This window comes from Caenorhabditis briggsae (genome assembly GCF_000004555.2).
Source record: "Caenorhabditis briggsae complete genome, chrX, whole genome shotgun sequence".
NCBI lineage: Eukaryota > Metazoa > Nematoda > Chromadorea > Rhabditida > Rhabditidae > Caenorhabditis > Caenorhabditis briggsae.
The window spans coordinates 20,424,286-20,447,914 of record NC_013491.2 but is presented as its reverse complement, the minus strand read 5'-3'; the positions used below and the strand labels follow the sequence as shown (position 1 = coordinate 20,447,914).

Below are 23,629 nucleotides of genomic sequence, written 5' to 3'. Positions count from 1 at the left end.
CAACTTGAAATGGCCTAGAATTAGTCTGATATTCGCTTGGTATCTTCTCTAGGCCGTTTTGAAATGGTGGCCTAACTTTTTCTAGTTCAGTTTTTAGGCCACCACTTCAAAATGGCCTAAAAATGCCATAACATGACCCTGGTGTGTTTTCTAGATTATTTTATCGAAGTGGCCATAAAAATTTAACTTGCAAAAGTAAGGCCACATTTTCAATATGACCTGGAAAACACGCTAGGTGCATGTTAGGGCATTCAATGGCCATTTTCAAATAGTGGCCTAAAAACTGAACTAGAAAAAGTTAGGCCACCATTTCAAAACGGCCTAGAGAAGATACCAAGCGAATATCAGACTAATTCTAGGCCATTTCAAGTTGGTAGCCCCAAAAACCTATCTTGCGAAAGTTAGGCCATTAAGTTAGATGCACTGGTTTCCACTTTTATAATAAAAAAAGGTCATGTTTTCAGAGCGAAAGCAAGAAACCAAAACGGGAATGAGTTCTTTTTTGCGTGAGGAATCTCAAAAGGTTCACAAAGAAGCGAGAAAATCGAAGGAAACTAGAAACGAGAAGACAGAAGGCGTAGATCGCTCGAGCAGCTCAACTCCAGTTTTGGAAAAAGCTGCGGAGGCGCCAAGAAATGAGGAGAGTCATGGAGACACTCTGGAGACAGCGATGAATTCCGAAGAGATGAAGATCGAGCACGGAACAGCTGCTTCTCCGGATGAATCGTCCACTTATGAGAAAGCCTTTGCTCCGACCCCACCTATTGGAATAGACTCAGCTCCGACCCCACTGGGAGCCACGGAAGGCAATGAATTTTCCATTTCTATGGTGGACTCTGCTCCGAGCCTACCGGTAGCCACGGAAGGCAATTGAATTTTTACAGTATTCATCAAAATTATATTTTTTAGGAATAGCAATGGAAGAGCAAGAAGAAGAAAAAACTAATGATGTTCAAGAGATCAGTCAAGATGTCGACCACACCTCAGGACAGAACATCCAAATGGAGATGTTAAAAAGTGATGGAGATAAGGAAGAAGAAGAAGAAGAAGAGGAGGAGGACTTGAAACTGACGTCAAGAGATTCAAGCCAGCCGATTCCAATTTTAGACAACAATATGGTAGACGATGATCAGGACACGAGTACAAGTCAATCTGCATCTAAAAAGGCCAAAAAAGTGCACAAGAACAAGAAGCGTGCTGAAGGTTTATATTTTGTAGTGTGACTAGAAAATGAGCCTATTTTTTAGATGCGCTTCCAGTGAAAAGAGGTAGGCCAAGAAAAGTCAAGAAAGAAGTAAGCCCGGAGAGACTGCGTAGTCCTTCATTCGACGCCCCTAGACCCAAAAGAAGTTGCCGCGCCAAATCTGAAGATGTCGTTGCTCAAGAGGAAGATGAAGTTATTAGCGATGAAGAACCGTCGACGAGTGATACCTCATATGAGGTAAGATATTTGAAATTAAATGTAAAATACTTAGTTAGAGCCTAGAGTTTTGTATTAAGAACTTGAAAACATTTCAGGAATGTGGTGTTCGATGTGCTCTCCAAAAATACTGCTTCACCCGATCGCCAGCAGAGGAGGTAACTCTTGAATGGGTAAGTTTTTTTCTTTTTGAAATTTTATGCTGGTACAAAAAATCGGATCTTTGGCCGTGGCCAAAGGACACACAACGGCACTTTTTTGGGGAAAATTGGCCGAAAACTAGTCAAAACCAAAATACACTAAAGTTACTGTAATTTTTGTTGTGGGACTATATTTTGGCACCACTATACCAAGAAATGAAAAATTAAAAACATTCAAATCGTTAAAAGTGATCTCTTTTTTACTTCAGATCGGGTGCTCGCACTGTCCTCGCTGGTATCACGTTTTCTGCTTGAAAATGAAAAATGAGAAATACACAAACGAGGATACTGGCGACGTCCTTGACTGCTGCAACGCAGTAGTTGATGGAAGCGAATTTGCGAGAGCGAAAATGGGACGTACATTCAGAAAGTTCCACGGATTCAAAAAGGGACGTCGTCCAGCGGTGGGGGATGTCAAAAAACGGAAAGGCGAGTTCAAATACTACGATTATAAAAATAAATGAATCTGGCTTCCAATAAACAGTTCTATTTTTTGTATAACTTTTTTCTCATCACTTCTCGTTGTAATTCAACCAAAAATCCCCCCCCCCCCCCCCCACTGACTCCTGTGTTTTTGCAATGAAACACTTTTTTCTCATATTTCGGTAAACAAATTTGACTTCTGTAAATCCCGCCCCTTCCCAGTTTTGTATTCCCAGTTTACATGTTTTGTTTTCTATAGAGAGTATTTTTCCGCTGTTTTTGTATATTCTGGATTTGTATTTTCTTCTTCTCGAATAAATTTATTTGGATAGGCTATTGAGGACATAATTTTGATAAAGTTATTAAAAAAGATTCGACTCTATTTGTTTTATAGTGAATACTTCACCGCGCTCATAAATGTATTAACATTGTAGTTTTTTTTGTAACTCTCCCTCCTAAATCATATTATTAGATGAACACACATCGCTCTTTCCCTTTCCAATTGTGATTGTTATGTATCCTTCCTTCTGCTCGTCACACCTTCATTAGGGTGACAGGTATCGTATTACGCAACAGGCGTTTTCTCGCTTTGGATACAAGTTCTGTTGGGGAAATAAAAGTGGGGTCATCTGGTCGAAGATTGACCTTTAGGGAGTGTTCTGGTGCCGTCTGCTGCTCAGAGAGCATACCATATCAAGAGAGCGTACTGTTTTCCGAGTAATATGACATGAATTGAGGAATGTTTTGGGTGAGAGTAATCAGTCAGAATAATGTATTGAAAATTGGATTTTTTCTAGGTTATTAATTTAGCATCATCCTCTTTATGGGACACTTTAATAGTTTTGTTCAAAACTTGGAGCTCAAGCTTGAGAAACCTCGAGAAGCTGAAGACATATTGAAACTTTCACAGTTATTTCAAATGATAATTCTGATAAAAAAAATAAATGTGGAAGTGGAAAGCTATTTTCTGAATCGAAAAGAAAGCTATTTTCTGAATCGAAAATTAAAGTTTTTGCTAACTTTGGTAACTCGGCCATGGCAACTAGACTTGCTCTTCCACAACTCTAATTTTCACATACCATAAATATGTTTGAAATGATAAATATTTTTTGAGAAAATCACATGATTCCCAAAGTTGGCGAAATTTGTGTAAAATTTGAAAAATATGATCACTGTCGACAAAAGTAGATTTTCCGTATTGATGAGATGATTGGAAAAATGGGAGTTGTGAGTTAAATATGGTTAAACCTGGTTCCGGAGAGGCAAAGGATGGGTACGGTATATCGCCATATCGTCCCAAACTCAAAACAGTGTTCGAAAAAGGTTAACCTATACTGACCTTATAAGGCTCCAAATATATAATTTCATACTAGAAAAGAGAAGGAACAGTCCAGAGTTATTGCAAACATAGGGATTTTAAAGAACAAAGAGAAAAAATATATCTAAAAGCAATCAGTTTCAACTCACGCCTCGTTCAGGAAGTTTGAAGCTTGCTCCTAGCTAATGCTACTGTCGTAGAATACAGAATGACCACCCCCTCCGAGAAAAGGACGAGCAGAGAAGAATCTATTGTGGCGATGGACTTATAAGTGTGAGAGGCACGTTGACACCACATCGGAAGGGAAGGAGCACACTCTTCTCCTCGCCTCCTGTATCTACGTCAGAGGGCAATAAGCGAGGAATAATCGGGATTGCGCAACTGACCAGTTGGACCAACACGCGGAGATTACGGTATTCCTTTTCTGTTCATTTATCATAAACGGATCTAACCTCCTTTATTCCATAACTTGACAGCCGAAAAACTGGGAAAATGAAATTCTGCAAACCCAGTTTCAAATTTGAATATTTCTGCTTTGCACCAGTACGCATTTGTCAGTAGAGCGCGTTTGCTTAAAGACGCGAGTTCAGCCATTCAGCTCATGTGCATGTATAGAGATCCCCATCAATTTTTTAGGAAGAAGAGAGGGGATGTCTCGACAGATTGTTCTTGTGACAAAAGAATCTAAAAAAAGAAGAAGGGCAAGTAAAATGACTGGAGTGACAGAAGATGGATTGACAGCCAGCACGAAAATTGGCTTTTTTAGAGGATTCATACTAATTAACTTTCGCGTGTCCATCTTGGATTTCAGCATAAGTTCCTGCACGACTTCACTAATTCGTGTAATTTCTTAATTGAGGGCAAAATTCATATACCGTAGTCTACCCTACGTTTAAAATTTGAGCTCAATCATCTGATTTTACGGGGTTTCTTGTAATTCTCCATTGATTTACCAAAAAAATCTGTTTGGATTTTCATTTCTCTTTTTTCATTTTATCCCTTGCCGTTTTCCCATTTTTTTTTCAATTTAGACGAGGTGGTCATCATTCTCTTTTCATTCTCTTCTCATCAATCTCTTTTTTTTTCATTCAAGATGGCATATCGTTCTCAAGGTTCGTCGGGTTTAATCTCTTACGTAAATTTTTTTGAAATTTAAGAACCTAGTTCTTTTAAAAAATTTGTGTCGTTGTCTTTGGTGTTTCAATTAAACCTACCCCGATTAGCATCTTTTTGCAGTATCTTTCTAAATTCTTTTTTTTTTGAAAGAAAAGGTGAAAGAAACCACATTGGATATTTTCGTTTATCTTTTTTCATTTTCTCTTTTTTTTCTCAATTAGAACCCCAACAAATTTCGGCGACAGAGTTTCATTTCACATAACTAAACCGGTTTTACCCGTAAGATGTAGTTGTTGATAAACTGCGAGAATGGTCTAGGTATTGGTATGTGTTCGAGAAAAAATGAAGAAAAGAAGTATACCTATCTCTTATTTATTTCCAATTTTTGCAATGTTGGCATCTTCGAGAACTATAAAGTTTTCGAATTCTGAAACATTTTTTTTCCGAAAACTGAGAGAAACTTTACCAAATTTTTTATGCTCTCAGAAATCAATGTCATTCGAAAAGCTCAAACAGCGGTTTTTTTTTCATTCTGATACTATTTAGGAGTTATAAACCCATCTCATGAACTTTCTCACTGATGTTCTCTCCTGTCTTGTGTGCATCACTCACCAATACATCTTATTATGTATTTATAGCTATTTACTCTTCACCCGTTCCTCGGAGTCTCTTCTTTCGGTCATCTTGTGTTATCCGACAGTTGTTGAAATTTGAAATGAGTTTTTATGAACAGGTTCCAACTTTGTTGAAGAGCCGGGAATTACAACTGCTTGTGCTCCGTTGATCTTTTTTCTTCCGATTTTCCAGGCGAACGGATTCATCCGTTTTAGAATGTAATCATTTGTCTGCTATAACTCTAGACTTGCTCTTTTTCTATCCTTCTTATATGTACTCATCTTAAAGTACAGATTATTTAAGTGTGAAGGAAGCCATGGGAGCACATAGACGAAATCGATCATTGTTTAAAACAACTTGTTTCAATAGAAAAAAAATGGTTAAATGGAATACCGTACCATTTTTTAAACTAATTTTTTTTTCATCTACCCCATTTTTTCACCCACTTTAGGTTGGTCCACTTCTACGGGTAAGGAATAACTTCCCAGCGATGTTCTAACAACATCAGGCCAGTATTGCGCAATAGATATTGCTCCTCCCTTATGACCTCATCGCTCCGCCCCCGTCATGGTTCGCTCGCTAGATACGTTTCTGCTCATCTTTCTCTCGGACCATTTCGTATTCTTCGACAGTAGTCTGAGTTAGAGAAAGTTGGTACCAAACTACTTAAAATTTTATGGACAATTCCTGAGTTGCAACTGATTGCGCGTATTTTATTGTTTCTTAAACGTTTTCTGTATATTCATTCTAGGTGTTAAGCTTTCAAAGCTTCTCATCGATTTTGGGCTGAAGGGATCGGTTAAGTTCGGTTTGCAGAAAGTTATGAAAGCTTCTTCATGATATCAGTTTTCGCTTTAATGAGACAGTATGTTCTAGAATAGTTTATCAGTGTAACGATTGAACTGGTTGGCTTTTGGAAGTTCATACATCCATTTTTCCATCTGGTTTTCCCTGAGATGGGCACGATAAACCTAAAAAACTATTTTTCTTTACATTCTATGGGAACACGGATCATGCGGAACATCTATAGCGATATACCTTATCACCTTCCCACGAGCGCCTCTCCGGAACCTAAAAAGTCGTTCTTACTTTATAAAAAAGTTTCGAGCTGCGCACAGAAGACTTTCTTTGTCGTCCTGTCTAGAGTAGAGAGCCCTCTGAATTGAGTAGTTTTATTCAAATTTAAATCTCTTCAGTTTCTCATCAGCTAGCTTTTACCTTTTGTCTCATTTTTTTTCTAGTTGCTATATTTTTTGCAAAATAGTTTATAGAGCGTTACAAAAAACTCAGAGATTGTATTTTAAAATGAGAGAAAACATTTGGAAACCGCCACTTTTCGACCGGTAGCTCATGTGATAGTATTTTGTACACTCTTTAATACGAAGTTCCTTTTTCTTTCTTCTTCCTCCCATTCATCCCTTTATCTCCTCCCAATATTTGTTTGCTATTATTAAAAAGAGAATATAGGTTCATATACGAATTATATACATTCCCAATTTTCCATGAGACGCTTTGTTGCCATGGTTTCTTTTTTGCGCATGTTTTAATGTGCTGCGGAATGACATTTCGACTTTTCTATCGCTTCATAAAATCTGGGAGAGCAATGTTTTGGATAGACTCGCGTTCAGAAGAATGTTGGGACTTAAAAATTCAATTTCCGTTCTGATTCCGTCTAGTATCGAAAATGTAGCCAAGATAGGAAAACTAGGATTAAAACTACTTTTTGTGAATCGACTTATCAGATTTATGTATTTCGGTTTTCAACAAACCGAATTGAAACATGCTCAGTGCAAAAACAAAATTGTTCTGAATATAAATGACTGCATTGCACTTTGATGAAATATTAGTACTTTTTATTTTCAGAGTCGTAATAAAATTCGTTCCTACATTCTTTCGTCCGCGAACTTTCTCATTACTTTTATACAAAGAGCTGTGGAAGAGAAACGTCGGTGGCCGCATTCTGGTTTCGGCGCGTCACACTTCCTACAAATTTGATGAGAAAAGGGCTCACTCGAGATTCGTCCTCTCATTTTTATCCATAATCCTTTTCTTGTTTCTCATTAGAACCCCTTTCAAGGTGACGTGCCCTTCTTTTTCGTTCGCGCGCCCCAAATTTGTTACGAATGGAGAAGAATAATATAAAATGACATCTGTCGGTGTCCCTGAAAAGGGAACACAGCTGTTCGAAATAGGAATTTTTTTTTTTGAAATTACAAATTGTGGTTTTACCCATTATCCGTATTTTAATATACTGACAAGTTGAAAACTAGCATATGACCTTTTGTTTCGAATTGTTTTCAAATGAAATTTTATTTATTTTCAAAAAATTTTTAATCGGACTGGATTTTAAATATCGAATGATAAGAAACTTCCGAATGATAAGAAAAAACATCTGAATTATTTAAGAAATATTTTTTTTTGCAGTTTTGATATTTTTAAAAGCAAGCTAAAAGTTTGGATTTCAAATTATGAAAAAATTCTAGTTCCAAAATTATTTCTATAAGGTTTTTTTTCGTAGAAACAGCGTTCATTATCTTTATCATTTCTAATAAGCACGAAATTCTGGATTTGCCTTCCAATCTGTCTTTTTTCCGCTCTCCAAAATATTGGCTTTACGTCTTTTATAAATTTCTTTTTTGTAGATATCTGTACAGCATTTCTTTAAATTGCTCTCGTTCCAGATTTCTTCCCGCTTCGTTACGGTTTTTAAGCAACAGTCCGTGCAAATTTAAAGTATCCAACTTTCTTGTTTTCGGTGGCATCTAAGAAAAAAGGTAAGTAGCAACAAAATTTAAATAGTTTTAAGAAAAAAAATTCCAGAAGCAGATAGGATGGCCAATCAATTTGATCCGAATCAAGCTGCAGATCTATTCGGGTTCAACGAAAATTTCACTACACCGATGTTTCAACTGGCTCACAATTTGGGAGCTAATCACCAACAATATCCAGAAATTCACAATCAATTAATGGTTCAATATCTATTCATTCAACAACAAGTTCTTCAAAACCAATATCTTAATTTTCTTCCTCCCGTTCAAAATTTTCAAGGAATGGCCCCGCAAACGCCGCAAAACAATCCGACTGCAGCTCTCCAGCAACTGGAAAATCACCAAGGCGATGCGCAGGATGAGCGTCTATCGGTCGCTGAAACGTCGGAAGAAGCAATAAGCGATTCAGAATTCAGCCTGTCGTCGCTCCTATCTGTGAAGGATGTCATTGAAAACAATCAGAAAACACAAAGAAGTCAGATTCTCCATGCACATCTTCTTCGGGAACTTGAAAACCAAGGAAATGTGCACGATGACAATCCGGTTCCACCTTCACCAGGACTTGAAGAAAACGCCTACGCGGTTGTTCCATCGTTGGTTCAGCTCTCACAACTGTCATCTCTAGTTGAGCTGCCTTCTGAACATTCGGTAGAGATTCCAAATTATGAAGTTGATATTCCGAAAAGATCATCTGAAGAAAGAAAGAGCTCGAAGAAAAACCAAAAGAATCTCTCAATATCAACGGTTCTCGAGAAAGAAACTCCATCTGAGGGAGTTGTTGCCCCAAAACGGAAAATTGAAGAAGGTGAAGAATCCGAGCAGAACAAAAAAATCAAGGTGGTTTCGGAAAATATAAAAAAAGAGCTCGAAGATTCTTCGGAGATGCCAGGCTCCGCTTTAACCCCACCAGCAGCCTCCGAAGGTGAATAAATTTTTTTTGAGAATCTATAAAAATCATACTGTTTCAGAAATTTCTAAGCTCTCTGGACGAAATCTCGGCTCCAACAAGCAGAAGAAAACGATTGTCTTCAAATTGAAAAATGGACCATGCCTGATACGCGCGGTTCTGGGGTCCGATGTGACTTCTCCTCCAGAAAACGTCACAATCGAGGACTTGAGGACACCGGAGCAGGTGGCCCGAGACGCGCGTCGTCTCAGACGTGCTGCACAAAGAGAAGCAGAAGCGGCGAAACTCATTCCAGCTAAGCAAATAAAAATGGAAATCGAGGACGATGAGGTGAGTTGAAACTTCGAAATTTTTGTAGCAAAAAACTATTGATTTTGACGGGAAAACTGAATGCCATATTTTTGAAAAATTCTCACAGATTTTAAAAACCGAACTTCACAATTAATTCAAATTTTTTTTTTTATTTTCAGGAAGACGATGCTCAGGCAGCGAAGAACAAATGTGGCACCGGAGACTTTTGTATTGCGGATCCACAGAAGCAGGCCCACTGGGTTAGTATGGTTAACTTTTCTTCATTATGCAAAATTCGAGACTATCGAGCTAGAACAAACAATATTTCAGGTGCAATGCCTCAGTTGCGCTCAGTGGTACCATGTCTTCTGCTTGACCCAGTCAAACAGAGAATACCAGAAGGCATTCTTTTGTTGCAACCACCCATCCGCTGGAATGGCGCTCGCCGCTAAAAAAGGAGTCGTTTTCAACAAATATTGGTCGGTCCCAAACCCCCGTAAGATGAAATCTTCATCTTCAACCCGCGTTCCTGTTTATTGTTGAATAATAGATTCATCAGATCATATTTTCCTCAATTTTTCATATCCTTTGCTCAAGCTTTTTTTCGAACTACCAGCATTCTCATTTTCTTTCCTAGAAATGTGTTTCCTTCAGTTTCGTTTCACCTAATCCCTTTTCTGAATATTACATCCAAAAATCCAAAAAAAAAAAACTTATTCATCCGTGACGTTTCCCCAAGTAAGATTTGAACAAACTTTTTTATCTCAGTATTCCCCACCCTCTCATTCTTATTTATCTTGAAAACCTCTGAATCTCCAGCTTCTCCCCTACAGTTATTTATTCAATTTTCTATCTGTATTCAAGTTTTTCGTTTGTTTCAATTTTTAATATTTTGAAAGCCTGATTCTCCAAGCTTTTTCTCACCAATTTAGTTATATAACTTTCGATCCGTCTCATAGTTTTTTGTGTTGTCATAATTTTCAATTTTCTACACATTTCACATGATTTTTCCTATTTTCATAATATAGAATCCTCGAATTCTTTCAATTTCTCTTGAAAAAATTTTCACGCAAGTTTCTATCAAATTCATAGTCATTGTTTTTTGTTTTCTTCTTGATTCAAATGTTTCCAACGTTCTAGTCCCCTTCCGATCTTTCCAAAGTTTTCACTGAAAAAACTTTATCAAATGTGTTCTTTCCCTGACATGTCTTTATTGAACTTGTTATTTTTCATGGCACTTTTTTTTGTAACATTGAGTTTTTGTTAAATAATAAATGTTTTAAGGAGCTTTAGTTTCAATATAATTGAGTATCTAGATTTAAAAAGAGCGTGAGACTTTTCTCTTAGAAACAGCTTTCAGAAAAAAAAACTTTCAGATACGTGGGAACAGTAGGATCTTTTCCTTATCAAAAAGGTTCTTTCAGTTTTTCCAGTTTCGATTTTTAGATTCCGCCTTGTCGAAAATCTAGTTCGGAATTTCGAAATTTCCAGGAATATGTCCGATTTTTTGAAATTTCAGCTTTTTGAATTAGGGTATATCCAAGGTGCACGCAAAAAATTTCCAAATTTTCGCGTTTTCGAAATCTCCTTTATCAATCTTTCACCATTTTCTGTGATAGAAAAAATAAATTTTAAAATTCCAAAGCGAATCTCTGAGAAATTTCGAAAAGAAACATTGCAATTATCCCTGGATCCAATTCTGAATCTGTTTACTATAGTCCACCTCTCGGGGGCTCTCATCTCATAAACGGTACCACCTGGTGGAAATTTGCGCCGGTCTCATTTTTCTTAATCCTGATTTGGTGCTTTTCGTTTTCCACCGTCCGCCGCTTCCCCGTTTTTGTGCCTCGCATCATTTCCTGTCGACATGCAAACCCGAAAAATATTTTTTTGGGTGTGATTTCGAAGTTTGAAAGGTTGAAAGTAAATGATTTTAGTAGTGATTCACTTTTTTCCGAGTAATTGCCTAATTGGTTGCTAAGGGGTGAAAAATAATATCGTTTTTTTTTTTGGTTTTTTTTACTCAACTTTTTTATTCTTATTGCTGATTGCTTTTTTCTCAACTTCTTTCGATGAAATTTATCTTCACCAAAAATGTTAGCTTCAAATCTGAATTTGACAGCTTCAAAATCATCTTAAATCAAGATAATGGTGCTCCCGACTAAATGCTTTCTCTTTGTACTCTTCCAAATTGGAGCCCTCTCCGTATCCTCATGATCCTCTACCGGCCCCTGGAGGATACCTAGACGGGTCCACATAATTGGACCAAAAGGTTAAATGAGTCAACAAATGGAGATCATGTGTTGAGAGTATCACTCTCACTATACTTTTTATTTAGGATTATACAACTCATATTTTCTCAGTTTTGAGGTTGTTTTGCACACTTTTCCGAATTTCATTTATACGACTTTTTCTTTGTTTCTCTGAGTTTCTTCGCGCTTATGTGACTCGATTTTCCGAAAGATGGTTGTCAAGTGCGAACTTTTTTCACTTCTTTTAATCAAAAAGTAAGAACATAGACTTGCCAGTAAAAAATGGGGTCGCCTTGAGACACCCAGCATTTACCACATTGTATAAACTCCTAAACAGAGAAGGAGACGTGCGAATTCTCTTCGATTGACTCTATCAATTTTATGACCTCTCTTTTGATTTACGATGAGCGCAAAAACCCGAAAAATTGCTTAGATTAAGGAAATTGAGACGATGTAAAGAAAGCCGTATTTAGGGATGTTAGATCTTCTAGATAGCAACATGGTACTCTAATTAGAGCACCCTAAATAGGAAGATTGGTTGTCAATTTTTGGCAGTTTCGGTTCACAAGGTGTTGAGGTTCCCTTGTAAAATCAGAAAAATATATCAGAGATTTGTTCTTTTCAATTTGTAATTCAAAATTTCGCGTTTTCCACTTGAATGCTCAAAATCTCTTTTTTCATAAGTTTTCCCCCGTAATTTCCTTATTTCAATTTTAAGATTTTCAGCAAGATTTGTTCTCATAATCATCGATACAGTTTCATTTTCTTTTCTCATTACAAAACAGAGACACACTTGAAAAAATGTCACTGTAACGCAAAAATAGGATTTCGCAATTTACTTTTCCGAGTCCCTCATTTTCTGCGGTAATTTCTTTCAGTTTTCTCTAGGGATTTGTAGAAACTGTCAAATATTATGAAAAACAAATTAGAACTGCAAAAGAATGAAATGAAAATATTGCAATTTCTCATGACATTTCAGCGGAATAGTCTCGCTTTCTTTGCTTCCCCGTTATTTGTTTTTATGTTTAATTTTCATCCGGCAGTATCGAAGTCTAATGATTTATTCAGACTTGTTGCGTATTTTGTGACAAGGATCCTTATTAGTTAATTTTATTCAGTTTCTGGTATTTTTTGCTCTCTTTCATTTTATATTTAATCTACCCTAACTCAACGTTTCCCGTCTTGTTATTTTTTGAAACAATATTTTTCAGAATTCTCAAACAGCGGGTTATTATTATGGATACCTCTGATATCTCTCGTTATCTCAGCACCCAACCACAACAAGCAAACCAACTTGTTCCCTTCTTTCCGAGCAATGAGGTAATGAACAACGCCTTTGGTTTCCGGATGGCTAACGCACCACAACGCACATTATCTAATGTCTTTATAAATCCCATAATTGCCCCAGGAGCTGGTCAGCCACTCCCAGCAATGATGCCCCATAATATGATCAACACGAGCAACTTTCTTCAAGGAAATCCTTGGAATTTATTGAACCCGTTTGGGACATCTCAACAATTTCCGGATGCTCATTCGCTGATCTCCAGTCCGTCGGCAAACAGTGTTCAGGACCCTCCAGATGGGTTGAATCTAGGTAAGTGTCAAACTTTGATTTATTTGACATAGGTAAGACCTATAATAGAAGATCCTTTTAACTATCAGCAGCTTTATCTTGGTTTTTGCTAAAAATATGAAAATGTTGGCAACAGACAAATTGTTCATCGCAATATCAAAAATATTTTATTAGTTTGCAGATTTCTGATATCTTGCATAGAAATCAAGATGAATCCGATTTTATTGAACATCGTTAATTTTCAGGAGGCAGGAAAATCGCAAAACTTATGATTTCCGACCAAGATATGCAAGAATCTAGACTAGAACGCCAACTGGCACAAATATTCTCTCCTATTGCGGCGCAAGATGCACAGAGCAGTGATTCTAATTTTGAAGACCGTCGAATTCGAGAAGGATCCATGCCAAATCTTGTACCTTATTCAATTGAGTTTCCTAGAACTCCAGTGACAAGTCCACAGCAGTTGCATGCTTCCGTTGGTAATTTTGAAAGCATCTCTCAAGGTACCAGATCTCCACAACATGCAGCTACGGACGCAGTCTCAGTCGAAGCGATCCTAGATAATCCAAGAATCGCCGCACCAGAAAATAATGGAATCAAAATCCAATTCTCAGGTGTGTGAAATGTTTTTCTGTCTTCCCAATTCTTCACATTCTTCGGACGTTTCTTGCAATTTTTAATACAAAATTTTTAAAATGTTATCTACTTATAATCTATAATACTACTTAAAATTTCGCCAAAATCCTTCACAAATTTGTTCCTTACTCCATTTTCCGGGTCTTCTATTGAAACTATTTCTAGTATTTTTGAGACAATTTCTAGCAAATTTCCAGATGCTGGAATAGATTACGGTGAAAACAGAGTCGCTGAAGTGGACCAAGAAGCAGACACAAATGATGAATCCATTCTTTCTAAACAAAACAATCATATTTTCAACTCGATGATGATTGACGAACTCCTGAAAAGGACTAAATTCTCTTGTGAATTCGAGTTCCGCACCGCTTCCGGAAGCCAATTCCAAAATTGGACACATATCCGAGACTCCAAGTTCCTCTTCTTGGCCGTCATCAATGAACAGGGATTCTTGGAAATTCAGGCTTGTCATACACCACCCGAGCAAACTACCAACGATCCTCCTGCCGGCAACAAATGGGCTATCAAAAATACCTACAATGCGGATTCTCAATGCCTCACGATCACAATCAGCGGAATTATTGAATATAACTACATGTCGCCTCTCATTGGAAAGTTTGAAAATTCGGAAAAGCCGATTTCGCTTTTTTCATTCTCCTTGGAAGACCGAAAACTATCTATGAGAAATGGTGGAAACGAGGATGAAGAGATAACTCAGAGATGGTGTCCTTTATCCAGTATCAAATTTGACACCCCGGCAACTGGAGAATTTCAAATCACAGCTATTCTCTCACCTAAATATGTGGATATGCAATCAAAAAATGATAACAACTCAATGGGGACGGCGCAGATAGTTTCTGAAAACACTGACCAGAAAAATGCTCCAGCAAAACAACCGAATGGAAAGTCAATGACTGCAGGAAACAGTGAGTTATCAAACATTTTTTTCTGTAAACACTCTTATAGAGAGTCACTCGACCCGCTAACTTTTACCTCAATTGTCTCGACTTCTGCGAAAGACACCGAAAAGTGGTAAACAGATGAAATATTTTTGAAGTTATGATAAACATTTTATCAGTTGACCACTTCTTGATATCTTGCACAAAAAATAGAGATATACGGGCTCAAAGTTGACAAGCTAAGTGGCACTCTATCAGAGTGTTTATGGTAATTGAAAAATGAAAAGTTCCAGATGCAGTTTTGCGAAATGAAAGTCGAAACAATGGAAATAAATCAGAACATAAAGAATGTTCTGAGACTCAATTGGTAGTTGGAGCCAGTCACCACCGTGGCAAGGAATCCAAGATTGCCGCTCAACTAGGAATAAATACTGCAGCACTAATAGAAGGAAACCTACTGGCCGACGGTAAAGTATATTTTTCTGCAAAATTTCTCACAATTATTTGTTTTCAGACAGTTCTAATACATCGAGATATGTGGGAATTCTCGATTTAGAACAGGCAAGATTATTGTCAGTAGACAAATCACCTGATTTACAAAAAGTACTGGAGAAGCTGTTGAAAGAAACGGAAGAAAGAAGAAAACGAATCAACGCAGATACCCCGCTAGAAACAGTCCCGAAAAAGATTCGTTTGGGAGCAGATAAGGTTAGCAAATGTATTCGCTATTTTTCCATATAGTTTGTTACAGCAATTGATCAATGAAACTGAGAAATTATCCGATAGTGAGGATTCGAGTGATTCAAACTATTCTGAGAGTGAATCATCAGCTTGCGAATATAATGCAAGAGATTATAATGCGATGAGCAGCAGAAAGAATGATAAATGTGGTGTCTCCCAGTCCCATTGCTTGGAAAAAATGTTGATGGGGCAATATCTATTCCGAGTGAGTCAAATAATTAACATTTACTAGTTTACTGGTTTTCGTCAATGATTTGTTTTAAAACTACTGTATTTCCTCTACCACCAACCCGTCAAATTTGAGCTCTTATATATCTCAATCTTTGTAAAGTATATCAAAAAAGTTCAACAACAAACATTTGGAAATGTTATGATAACAAATTTAATAGTTGACAAATGTTTGATGTTTTCCACTTGAATCGAAAAAATTAAGCTTAATGTTGACTTTCTGGGTAGGCTTCTATTAGAGGAAGTACGGTATTTGGGATTATTTTCTTATTAGTTAGCTAAAGCGTATTGAAATAAGTTTGAAAATTCAAGTCGAGTAATGGTGAACGCTTCCACGTAATAATACACCTTTAATTTTTTCAACAGATGAAATTTGCAGTCATAAAAACTATAATAAATGATTTTTTGTTTTCAGGTGAACTGTCGGATTTGTGGTCAAATGTGGCATACTGTATGTGTCACTGGAGAGAACGTTGAGTGGTCCGAACAGAAGAAAAAGAAGCTGCGGTGCTGTGGTGAACGAAAATCCAAAGATGTCACCCGCGCAGTACGTGGACAAACGGCCAGACGCTGGAGAGCCTTGTACCGGTTCTGATGTGTTCCGTAATGGTTATTCTTTGATTTCTCGTCCATTCCCAAATTGTCATTAAAATTTTTTTCATCGAGCACTGAACTGTCATTTTCGTACTTTTTGTAATCTTCTTACAATCAATTTTTCTAATATATTCCCAAAATTTTCACTGATAGTTATGCATGTTTGCTAGTTCCACATCTCACCAATCAGAACCTGTCCATTCATTAGTATACTATCATCTGTTCTCTACTATTTTCAGTTATCGCCTCCTCAATCCCTCAAAATTTATTGCTCTACCTAAACTTTATGATCTCAAAATATTCTTCTGATCATCTTCACTAATTTTCAAATTTTTTTACATTTAATATGCTCTCTGAATTGTGTGTTTCATCTCTGGATTATATTAATAAAAAGAAAATGCATGGTTTTGAACTGAAATCCCGGTTTCAGAATAATTTTTTTATTGCAAAAAAGTGTTACTATGTAAAAAATTATAGATCATTTCAGGTTTAAAATTCTACTGACTGAAATCCTTACTTCAGTGAAAAAGTAACTTTCTGAAAAAACCGGATCTCAAAATGTTGGTCCCGCAAAAGAAAAAAGTCTTCAAAAAACCTGGTCTTCTTCTCGCTGGTCCACGTCATCTATTTGACTCATTACCATTTTAGGTTTTCATCTTCAATTTGCGAAATATGCACTACTATACGATTCATCCATCAACACACCACCCTCGTGACAGGTCACATATTTTTCTTCGTTTGGAAAAAAGAGCACTGCGTCCAATTGTGATTTGAGAAATGAGTGCTTGCTATTTTACTCTCTCATCCGCGTCTCTTTTTTTTTGCCCACACCTGTTTCTTGAAGTTTTTCTCAATTTTAGTTCATTTTGTTTACCTTTTCTGTTTTTAGTCAGATTTCTTTCTTTCCACTTTTCGTCAGCTTCCATCTATTTCTTCATTTTGATTTCTTCTTAAAAGAGAGGGGGGGGGGGATAAAATAATTGTAGTTCTCCAAATTTTATTCATGTAAGCTCCTCGAGAAGTTGAACTTGTGAGCTCACTACTGGAAGTGTCGCTGAGCCAGGACGAGGAAATTTGCTCCGCCGTCCGATGTCATATAGGAAACGAGCACTAGTCACTGTACACCTTCACGTCAAACTACATACCTACCGTAACCCAAAACAAACTCCGAAAACTTTATGAACCCTTTTTAAACTGAGCTCCATTCTTCTGTGGGAGTTCTAAAAAAATAGAAATCAAAAAAAGTCTGCATCAATATTTCGTAGCATTCATCATAATCTGACACATGTTTTGTAGTAAAACCTACGCGCTTTGAGTTAAAAATAGATCGTTGTCAATTTTTTTTTCATCGTGTGTGATGCAAAGATACGATTCTCTACATCTGCCTTCACTGAGTATAGTATTCTTGCAACAAAAATTTTTCTCAAGTTTGAATTCCTTGAAGTGTAAATAATGTTTACACTTTTCCCACGAAAGAGCAGCAGACACCCTGATAAGGAGCAAAGGAAAAAACAATGACGTCGATTGAGACACAAAACTAGGATTAACCTGGCAACTACTAATTGCCTGCGAGGGAAACCAAAACACTGGAGAGTTTATTTTATAAACCACGAGTTGTAATGCTCCAAGCCTCAAAATTTGTTTTTCTGTCTGGTATCAACTTCTTTGCGCTAAAAATCTTTCATAAAACCACAACATTCCGAAAGGAGGAAAAGAGTTGTTTCATCCTTTGTTGAAAACATCGTGTTTCTTTGGTGAGAATCTTCAGTATTCTTCGTTTCAGAAACAAAGACAATGTCCTCTTCCGGAGCACCTGGTCCCGTTGATGATGGGTTCACTGGTACCAGCAGAGCAACTGATGAAATGCCAGGTTAGTTTCGTACCTAAAATAAGATGCTTTGCGTTTTCGGAGAATTTTCTGGAAATTCAAATGTTAATCGAGCAGAATTGATGTTCTTTGGTCGGACCCTTCAAGAAATGAAAAGGGTTTTGGTAATTCAAAAAAAAAGTCAAACTTTGAACTTGGCGCAATTTTTCGGATGCCCAATTACAAGAAAAACCTAATCGAGAATGTTTGACAACTGATAATAGTTTCAGAGGTTCGCAATCAGACCAACAGAGATTCTCTATCTGGCTTCTTTTCTCTTTCCAGTGCTGAAACATCATGTGAAACTGTGGCACTCAAAAAACACCAGCTCATCATCGACACAAAAGATGAAAATACAACTCACAGCTGGGTGCATTGCTCGAACATCTCCGTGTACTTATCAATGTCTTTCAACGCAGAAGGAGAGTTGAATATATCTGCAAATCGCTTCAAACATGAAAATATTTCGAATGCATTGACAGGTTTGATTAAGAAGTTATTCCGTGTTCGGTTGATCGTGTTTTTAGGTAATCTGTTCTTGAAAGAACAAGATGTTTGGAACGCAAGTATCAAGGAAAAATTAAGCTCTTCTGAATTATTTCTGTCCATCTCGGGTGGTTTCAACCACAGCTTAACACACTTCCTCAAACCGATTCATCTGGGGGTGTCTGTGCCATTGATAACTATTTCTCTGATAGGGCAAAATCTGTGCATACTCTTCAACGGCTCGGGTACACTTGATTCACTCACTTTTCCTACCAAAACGACCTTCGTTGTTCCTTCAAACACGGATCCACTTGTTATCAAGTTGAAAATCAAACCATCCTTGTTTCCAGGTCAAAAAATCTATATCTGATTAAAATCAAAAGCAAAAATTTTTCAGTAAACTTTATGGGAAGTCCCGCCTGTTCTGTACCGAAAGAGGTCACCCCAACAACATCATCCAACTCAGGTTCAACAGGTACTAATCACTGACTTTTAGAAAATCATAACCTTTCCAGAACCGACACTAAACACAAATTCAACAGTCAGCTCTTCTCGGAACAACTTATTTGCTTCAGCTGGTAAATCAACACACCTTAGAAACTGTATCAGCCTTGTTCCACAATTTGTAATGCACCTTTAATACTGTTCTTCCCTTTTTGTTGTTCTGTCTTTTTCCGTTCACTTGCATTCTTTCAGCACGATTTAGAACTGAAAATTTTGTTTATTTCATGGTATTTATTCACAAAAGCACTATAAAACATTTAGCACTGCACAAACCCGCTGTTACTTGCACCAAACGTTTGTGTTCATAGAGCGTAAAAGCTGTAATATAAAGGACCCCTAACTTTTAATTTTGTGTTCAATTATTAGGTTGGCAACTAAATCTTTGTGCACTTTTGTTTTCCTTGTTTCTCTTAACTGAGCTGGAAAAGTAACATGTGTGTAACAGGATATGGTATACATATAAGATGATAAGGTTATTCACAATAACCATAATTTGGCCTGCTCTTATTCCGCTTGCGAACAGGATTCCTCTTTTCAAACCGACTTTTTTTGGGTGAAATTTCTGTATATTGTTTACATTTATTTCTAACCTGAAAGTATCCTATATTTATTACAGCCTGATGGAAGTTTACAAAGACAGTGTCCCCATAGAGAAACCGTTGTAAAGTTTGACCGATTTTGTGGTTCAGCGGCAAATGAACATGAGCATGCAACTCCTTACTCTACTCCGGAACTTTAAGCGGCTGAATTATATTATCACCTTACAAGGGAAGTCTTTTCAGACAACGGTTGAGAATTTGTTCAAACTTTTGTCATTGGTACTTTTGGGCACGCTCATCACAGAACTGAAGTCAATTTTTCCAAATCGGCCCTGTGAAATAAGTTATGGGCTGTTTAAGTGAAATCAGTGCTAATTTCTCATGTTTGGAGTGAATTTTTGAAAGGGTTAATAACAGTTCTTCGACGTTTTTTGTATGTAAATCGTACTTTTAAATGTTGCTCTACAATCTGAGAAAGTTTCCTCATTTTTCAAAAAAAATTTTTTTTGAAAAAATGTCGCATGGGGTACCCCTTTGGCAATTTTTACAATTTTTCGAAAATTTTCAAAATGAGCTAAAATGAGTTCCAAACGTAGATAAATGATGAAATGCGTATTTTCACAAGATGTGATAGCCTGAATACCTCTCGAAATCACAAATAAGGGATTTCTTTAGAAACTTCAATGGATCGTAGACTTCGAAAATTGACGAGAAGAACTCAAATAGTTATGAATTGAATAGTTTCTGATTTATATTGCTTTTTTCCAAGGCAGAAATGAGACAATCTAGGGAAATCAGACTACCAATTCGACTAGCGAAGACTTGAAAGTGGGGCTTCCAGAAGTTTTCCAGAACATCTACCAGTTATTTTCGAATTTTATCAAAAATAATGATATTTTCCAAATAAATGACAATCTGGATTAAAAAAATTTCGAAAAAAATTTATGCAACTTATTGAGACTTCCAGAGGTTCAGAAAAAAACAACTAAAAAGATTCTGGAGAGGGGTATCGAACCTGACCCTTGTCAGACACGTCCGTCCCTCCTCACCGCTACACCACTTCTCGCTGCTCTCTCCTCTTTACTGAATGAATATAAGAAAGGGGGAAAGGCGCCTAAAAGCATGTTAAAATTTCAGACGCAAATTTTCAGCTTCTGAAGGCCGAGTTGGAAAAACAAAAAATGACACCATGTTCAGGGGCTCATATTGTATACTTGTTCAAATTTTCAACAAATTCTCAACCGGTGTCTGAAAACACTTTCCTTGTTAGATAAGAAGAGAGTCATACATACTAACCATCACAGAAAAGCCCAATGTCTTGACTTCGATAAACAGCCAGTAGACGTCATCAAACAGGAATTTCACCCAAAAACAGTGGGTATCAAAAGGGGCATCTCGTTCGCAAACGGAATGAGAGCAGGGCAAATGATGGTTATTGTGAATAACCTTATCATCTTATATACCATATCCGGTTACACACATATTATTGTTCTAGCTTAGTTGAGAGAAAAGAGGAAAACAGAAGTGCACAAAGACTTAATTGCCAACCTAATATAACTGTTCTTGTCAAGGACATGAAAAAGTTGTCAACTGAAAAATTGTTGACCATATAATCGAAAACATTTTATCAGTTGACGCATTCTTTATATCCTTTACAGGAAATGTGATAAATTGGCACAAAAATATCAGATGAAAAGCTGATCTATATATTACTGGTTTTACGGTGAAAAATTTACAGGGAATAGTGATAATTCTTCGTCCCCCACCAACGAAGAAAGTTCTGGAAGGCTACAATCTTTGAATCAAAATTCGACTTCATCTCCAGATGCGAATGCTTTCAAAAACCCATCAGTGGATTCAAGAACTTCGTCACATGTTACACTTGCACCACATACTGGAGGTATGTGTATTCCAGTTAGCCTGTTTTTGAATTCTATGTATTTCAGAATTACTTGCTGAAGGGCAAATTGAAGATGAAGGTGAAGAAGAAATCGATGTGGTGAATGAAACACCAGCCCGCTCGCCCGTCCCTTCCCCTGATGTCTCTTCTGTTGAAGAGCAGGTGAAGATTCAAAAGCCCCGAATGGATGACCTACAAGGAGACAGAGATTCAGCAGGTTTCGCCCCACAAATAAATCTGAAAAAATCCGAAGAGCCAGCCAGGAAAGCAGTTAACCCAGGAGAACTGACAAGTCATCCAGAACAGTCTCCTTCTCGTCTCATTCAAAATGAGGATATGACCAAAGTTTTACTAGCACTTGTGCAACAGCGAAACCAAGCAGTTGATCAGAAAAAACCTGTTAAAGATGCTCATAATCCAGAAAAATTGCTTTTGCCTTCAAATCTCCAGCAAATCAAGGAACAAGTAGAAAAGAAGGAAATTGCTGTTATCGTACAAAAAAGGGCAGACAGACAAGAAGAACCAGAGAGAAGGGTCGCTGCTCACGAATCGCTTAAGACCAAGACGGTTTCTTCACAGAAAGAGGGTCTACCACACTCGAGGAACTTTGATAAAAAGAAGAAACTGGCTCAAACTCCAGATTCAGATGAGGAAAGTGAGGAAGATGAGCGTGGCTCATCATCCCGTAAACGATGGTCCAGTTCGTCATCCGATTCTTTGTATGAAAAAGTGAAAAAAAACGAAGAAGGAAGAGTGTCGGTGTTACTCAAAATATTCGAAAGCCCATCAGACCGAGAACAGCGAAAAAAAGCCACCAGTTGTGGATGCAACATCATCTGAAGAAGATCATCATTCTAAAGAAGACAATGAAGATCGGGTGAGTTTTCGGATTTTTGAACCTCTAGTGCTTGAATATAGAATATTCAAACCCAAATTTGAATATTATTTCAGTCGAACTGGTGCCCCTCATTCAATCCCAACTGTCTGATCGGAAATGGGACGACTGATGATCTGTGGGTAAGTAAAGATCTACAAAACCTAAACTATAGCGGAACAAATTCATTCTACTGTAACTATTTACAGATGGAATGCGACACATGCCACAAGTGGTGGCACGCGTTTTGTATCCGCCTTGAAATTAAGGCGTACAAAAATGCATTTCATTGCTGCCATGGAGAATACTCCAAGAAAGCGCAAGATTCACTAGAAGGGACGACTAAGAAAAAGTGGCTTCAGATCCAGAAGGAACAGGCCAGAAAGAATAAACTTCTCGATTAACCTGATATCTATTACTTCCCAGTTGATTATCCTACATCGAAACTATCTTCCTCCTTTCACACCTGCCCAGTCCTTCTCCAGTCCCCTCGTTTATTTTGCTCCCTTTTTGGAGTCTGTTCCCAAAATTCGAATTTTTCTTCATACTATTGTGCAAAAAATCTGCAATGTTCAGTTTTGCCCTTTGTCTATTTCATCTCACAGTATTACCCCCCCCCCCCCAATTTTTTTGGTAAACATCAATAGATTTTTTAAATTTGTTATGGTTCCTATATTCTACTTTTCAAATTTTTTTCCACCTCATAATAAAGGCAACCCAGAACCGCGCATCAAACACAACCGCAATAATACTAATTGCTGATTAAAAACCAATTGAGCCGGTAAAAAGAGCAGTTACATACTTGCGAAAATCGTTGAAGACCCGGCCGGGATGAGTATGTTTTTTGGTCGAAATTTATCAAAAAAAAATTTGTTTGATACATTTTTGAGAAGAGTTTTTTAAAGGTGGGGGGACATGAAAAAAAAATAATGTTCTCGAAATTCCAGGTTAAATTTTTCAAACCTTTTTTAATCAAAAAGGGAGAACATAATACTGCCAAGAGTGCCGCTTCGAGACAGCCAGCTCTTTTTTGTAGACGTATAAAAAAGACGTCTGGCGGGAAAAGGAGACACGCGTAAACTCTCTTTGATTGACTCCGTCGATTTTATGACACTCTTTTAATTTACGATGAGCACAGGAACTCGACGGGAAGATGCCAAGAGCGTGTTCATAGATAGTAACATGATATGCTAATGAAGACACCCTCAATAAAAAAATTAGCCACTGGCTGCCGGAGTAGGCGGAGTCTTGACTCACTTTCCTGCAAACGGAATACAAAATATGGAATTCAGAACCACTACATCTCTAGGAACTGTCCTGTTTGTAATTCAAGTTTGAAATATAAACTTTTCGTTAGACTCAATTTTCACGCAGTGATTTTTCAATTTGTTTATCAATTTGGACCGACCCTTTCTTTTTCGTACTTCACCTTCCGATTCCGAAAGTTAACCTTGATTTTTTTTTTCAATGGTTAGATTTCT

At 37.3% G+C, this 23,629-nt stretch overlaps 4 protein-coding genes across 4 annotated transcripts in view; all 4 read left to right on the top strand.

The window, feature by feature from the left end:
• CBG10193 overlaps positions 1 to 2,084 on the top strand; it is a gene marked incomplete at both ends in the record, with an annotated part of 7,345 nt that extends 5,261 nt beyond the window's left edge. Inside the window, 5 exon segments of the mRNA XM_045240706.1 lie at positions 465 to 853; positions 867 to 1,203; positions 1,248 to 1,441; positions 1,519 to 1,593; positions 1,830 to 2,084. Coding sequence (XP_045094246.1) covers positions 465 to 853; positions 867 to 1,203; positions 1,248 to 1,441; positions 1,519 to 1,593; positions 1,830 to 2,084 — 1,250 coding nt within the window.
• A 5,839-nt stretch (positions 2,085 to 7,923) lies between these two features.
• Positions 7,924 to 9,601, top strand: CBG25753 (the record flags this gene model as incomplete). The annotated part of the gene is made up of 3 exons (XM_045240705.1): positions 7,924 to 8,782; positions 8,829 to 9,097; positions 9,389 to 9,601. 3 exons carry the CDS (start codon positions 7,924 to 7,926, stop codon positions 9,599 to 9,601), a joined length of 1,341 nt encoding a protein of 446 aa, XP_045099017.1.
• Positions 9,602 to 12,546: 2,945 nt separating this feature from the next.
• On the top strand, positions 12,547 to 15,979 carry CBG25754 (the record flags this gene model as incomplete). The annotated part of the gene is made up of 7 exons (XM_045240704.1): positions 12,547 to 12,904; positions 13,129 to 13,497; positions 13,717 to 14,442; positions 14,709 to 14,882; positions 14,930 to 15,123; positions 15,167 to 15,361; positions 15,800 to 15,979. 7 exons carry the CDS (start codon positions 12,547 to 12,549, stop codon positions 15,977 to 15,979), a joined length of 2,196 nt encoding a protein of 731 aa, XP_045099018.1.
• Positions 15,980 to 17,772: 1,793 nt separating this feature from the next.
• Positions 17,773 to 22,552, top strand: CBG10190 (the record flags this gene model as incomplete). Its single annotated transcript, XM_045240703.1, has 8 exons — positions 17,773 to 17,848; positions 18,076 to 18,681; positions 18,729 to 18,806; positions 21,113 to 21,274; positions 21,321 to 22,003; positions 22,065 to 22,151; positions 22,226 to 22,291; positions 22,358 to 22,552. The coding sequence occupies 8 exons, from the start codon at positions 17,773 to 17,775 to the stop codon at positions 22,550 to 22,552; spliced, it is 1,953 nt and encodes a 650-aa protein (XP_045094247.1).
• Between the last annotated feature and the right edge of the window lie 1,077 nt (positions 22,553 to 23,629).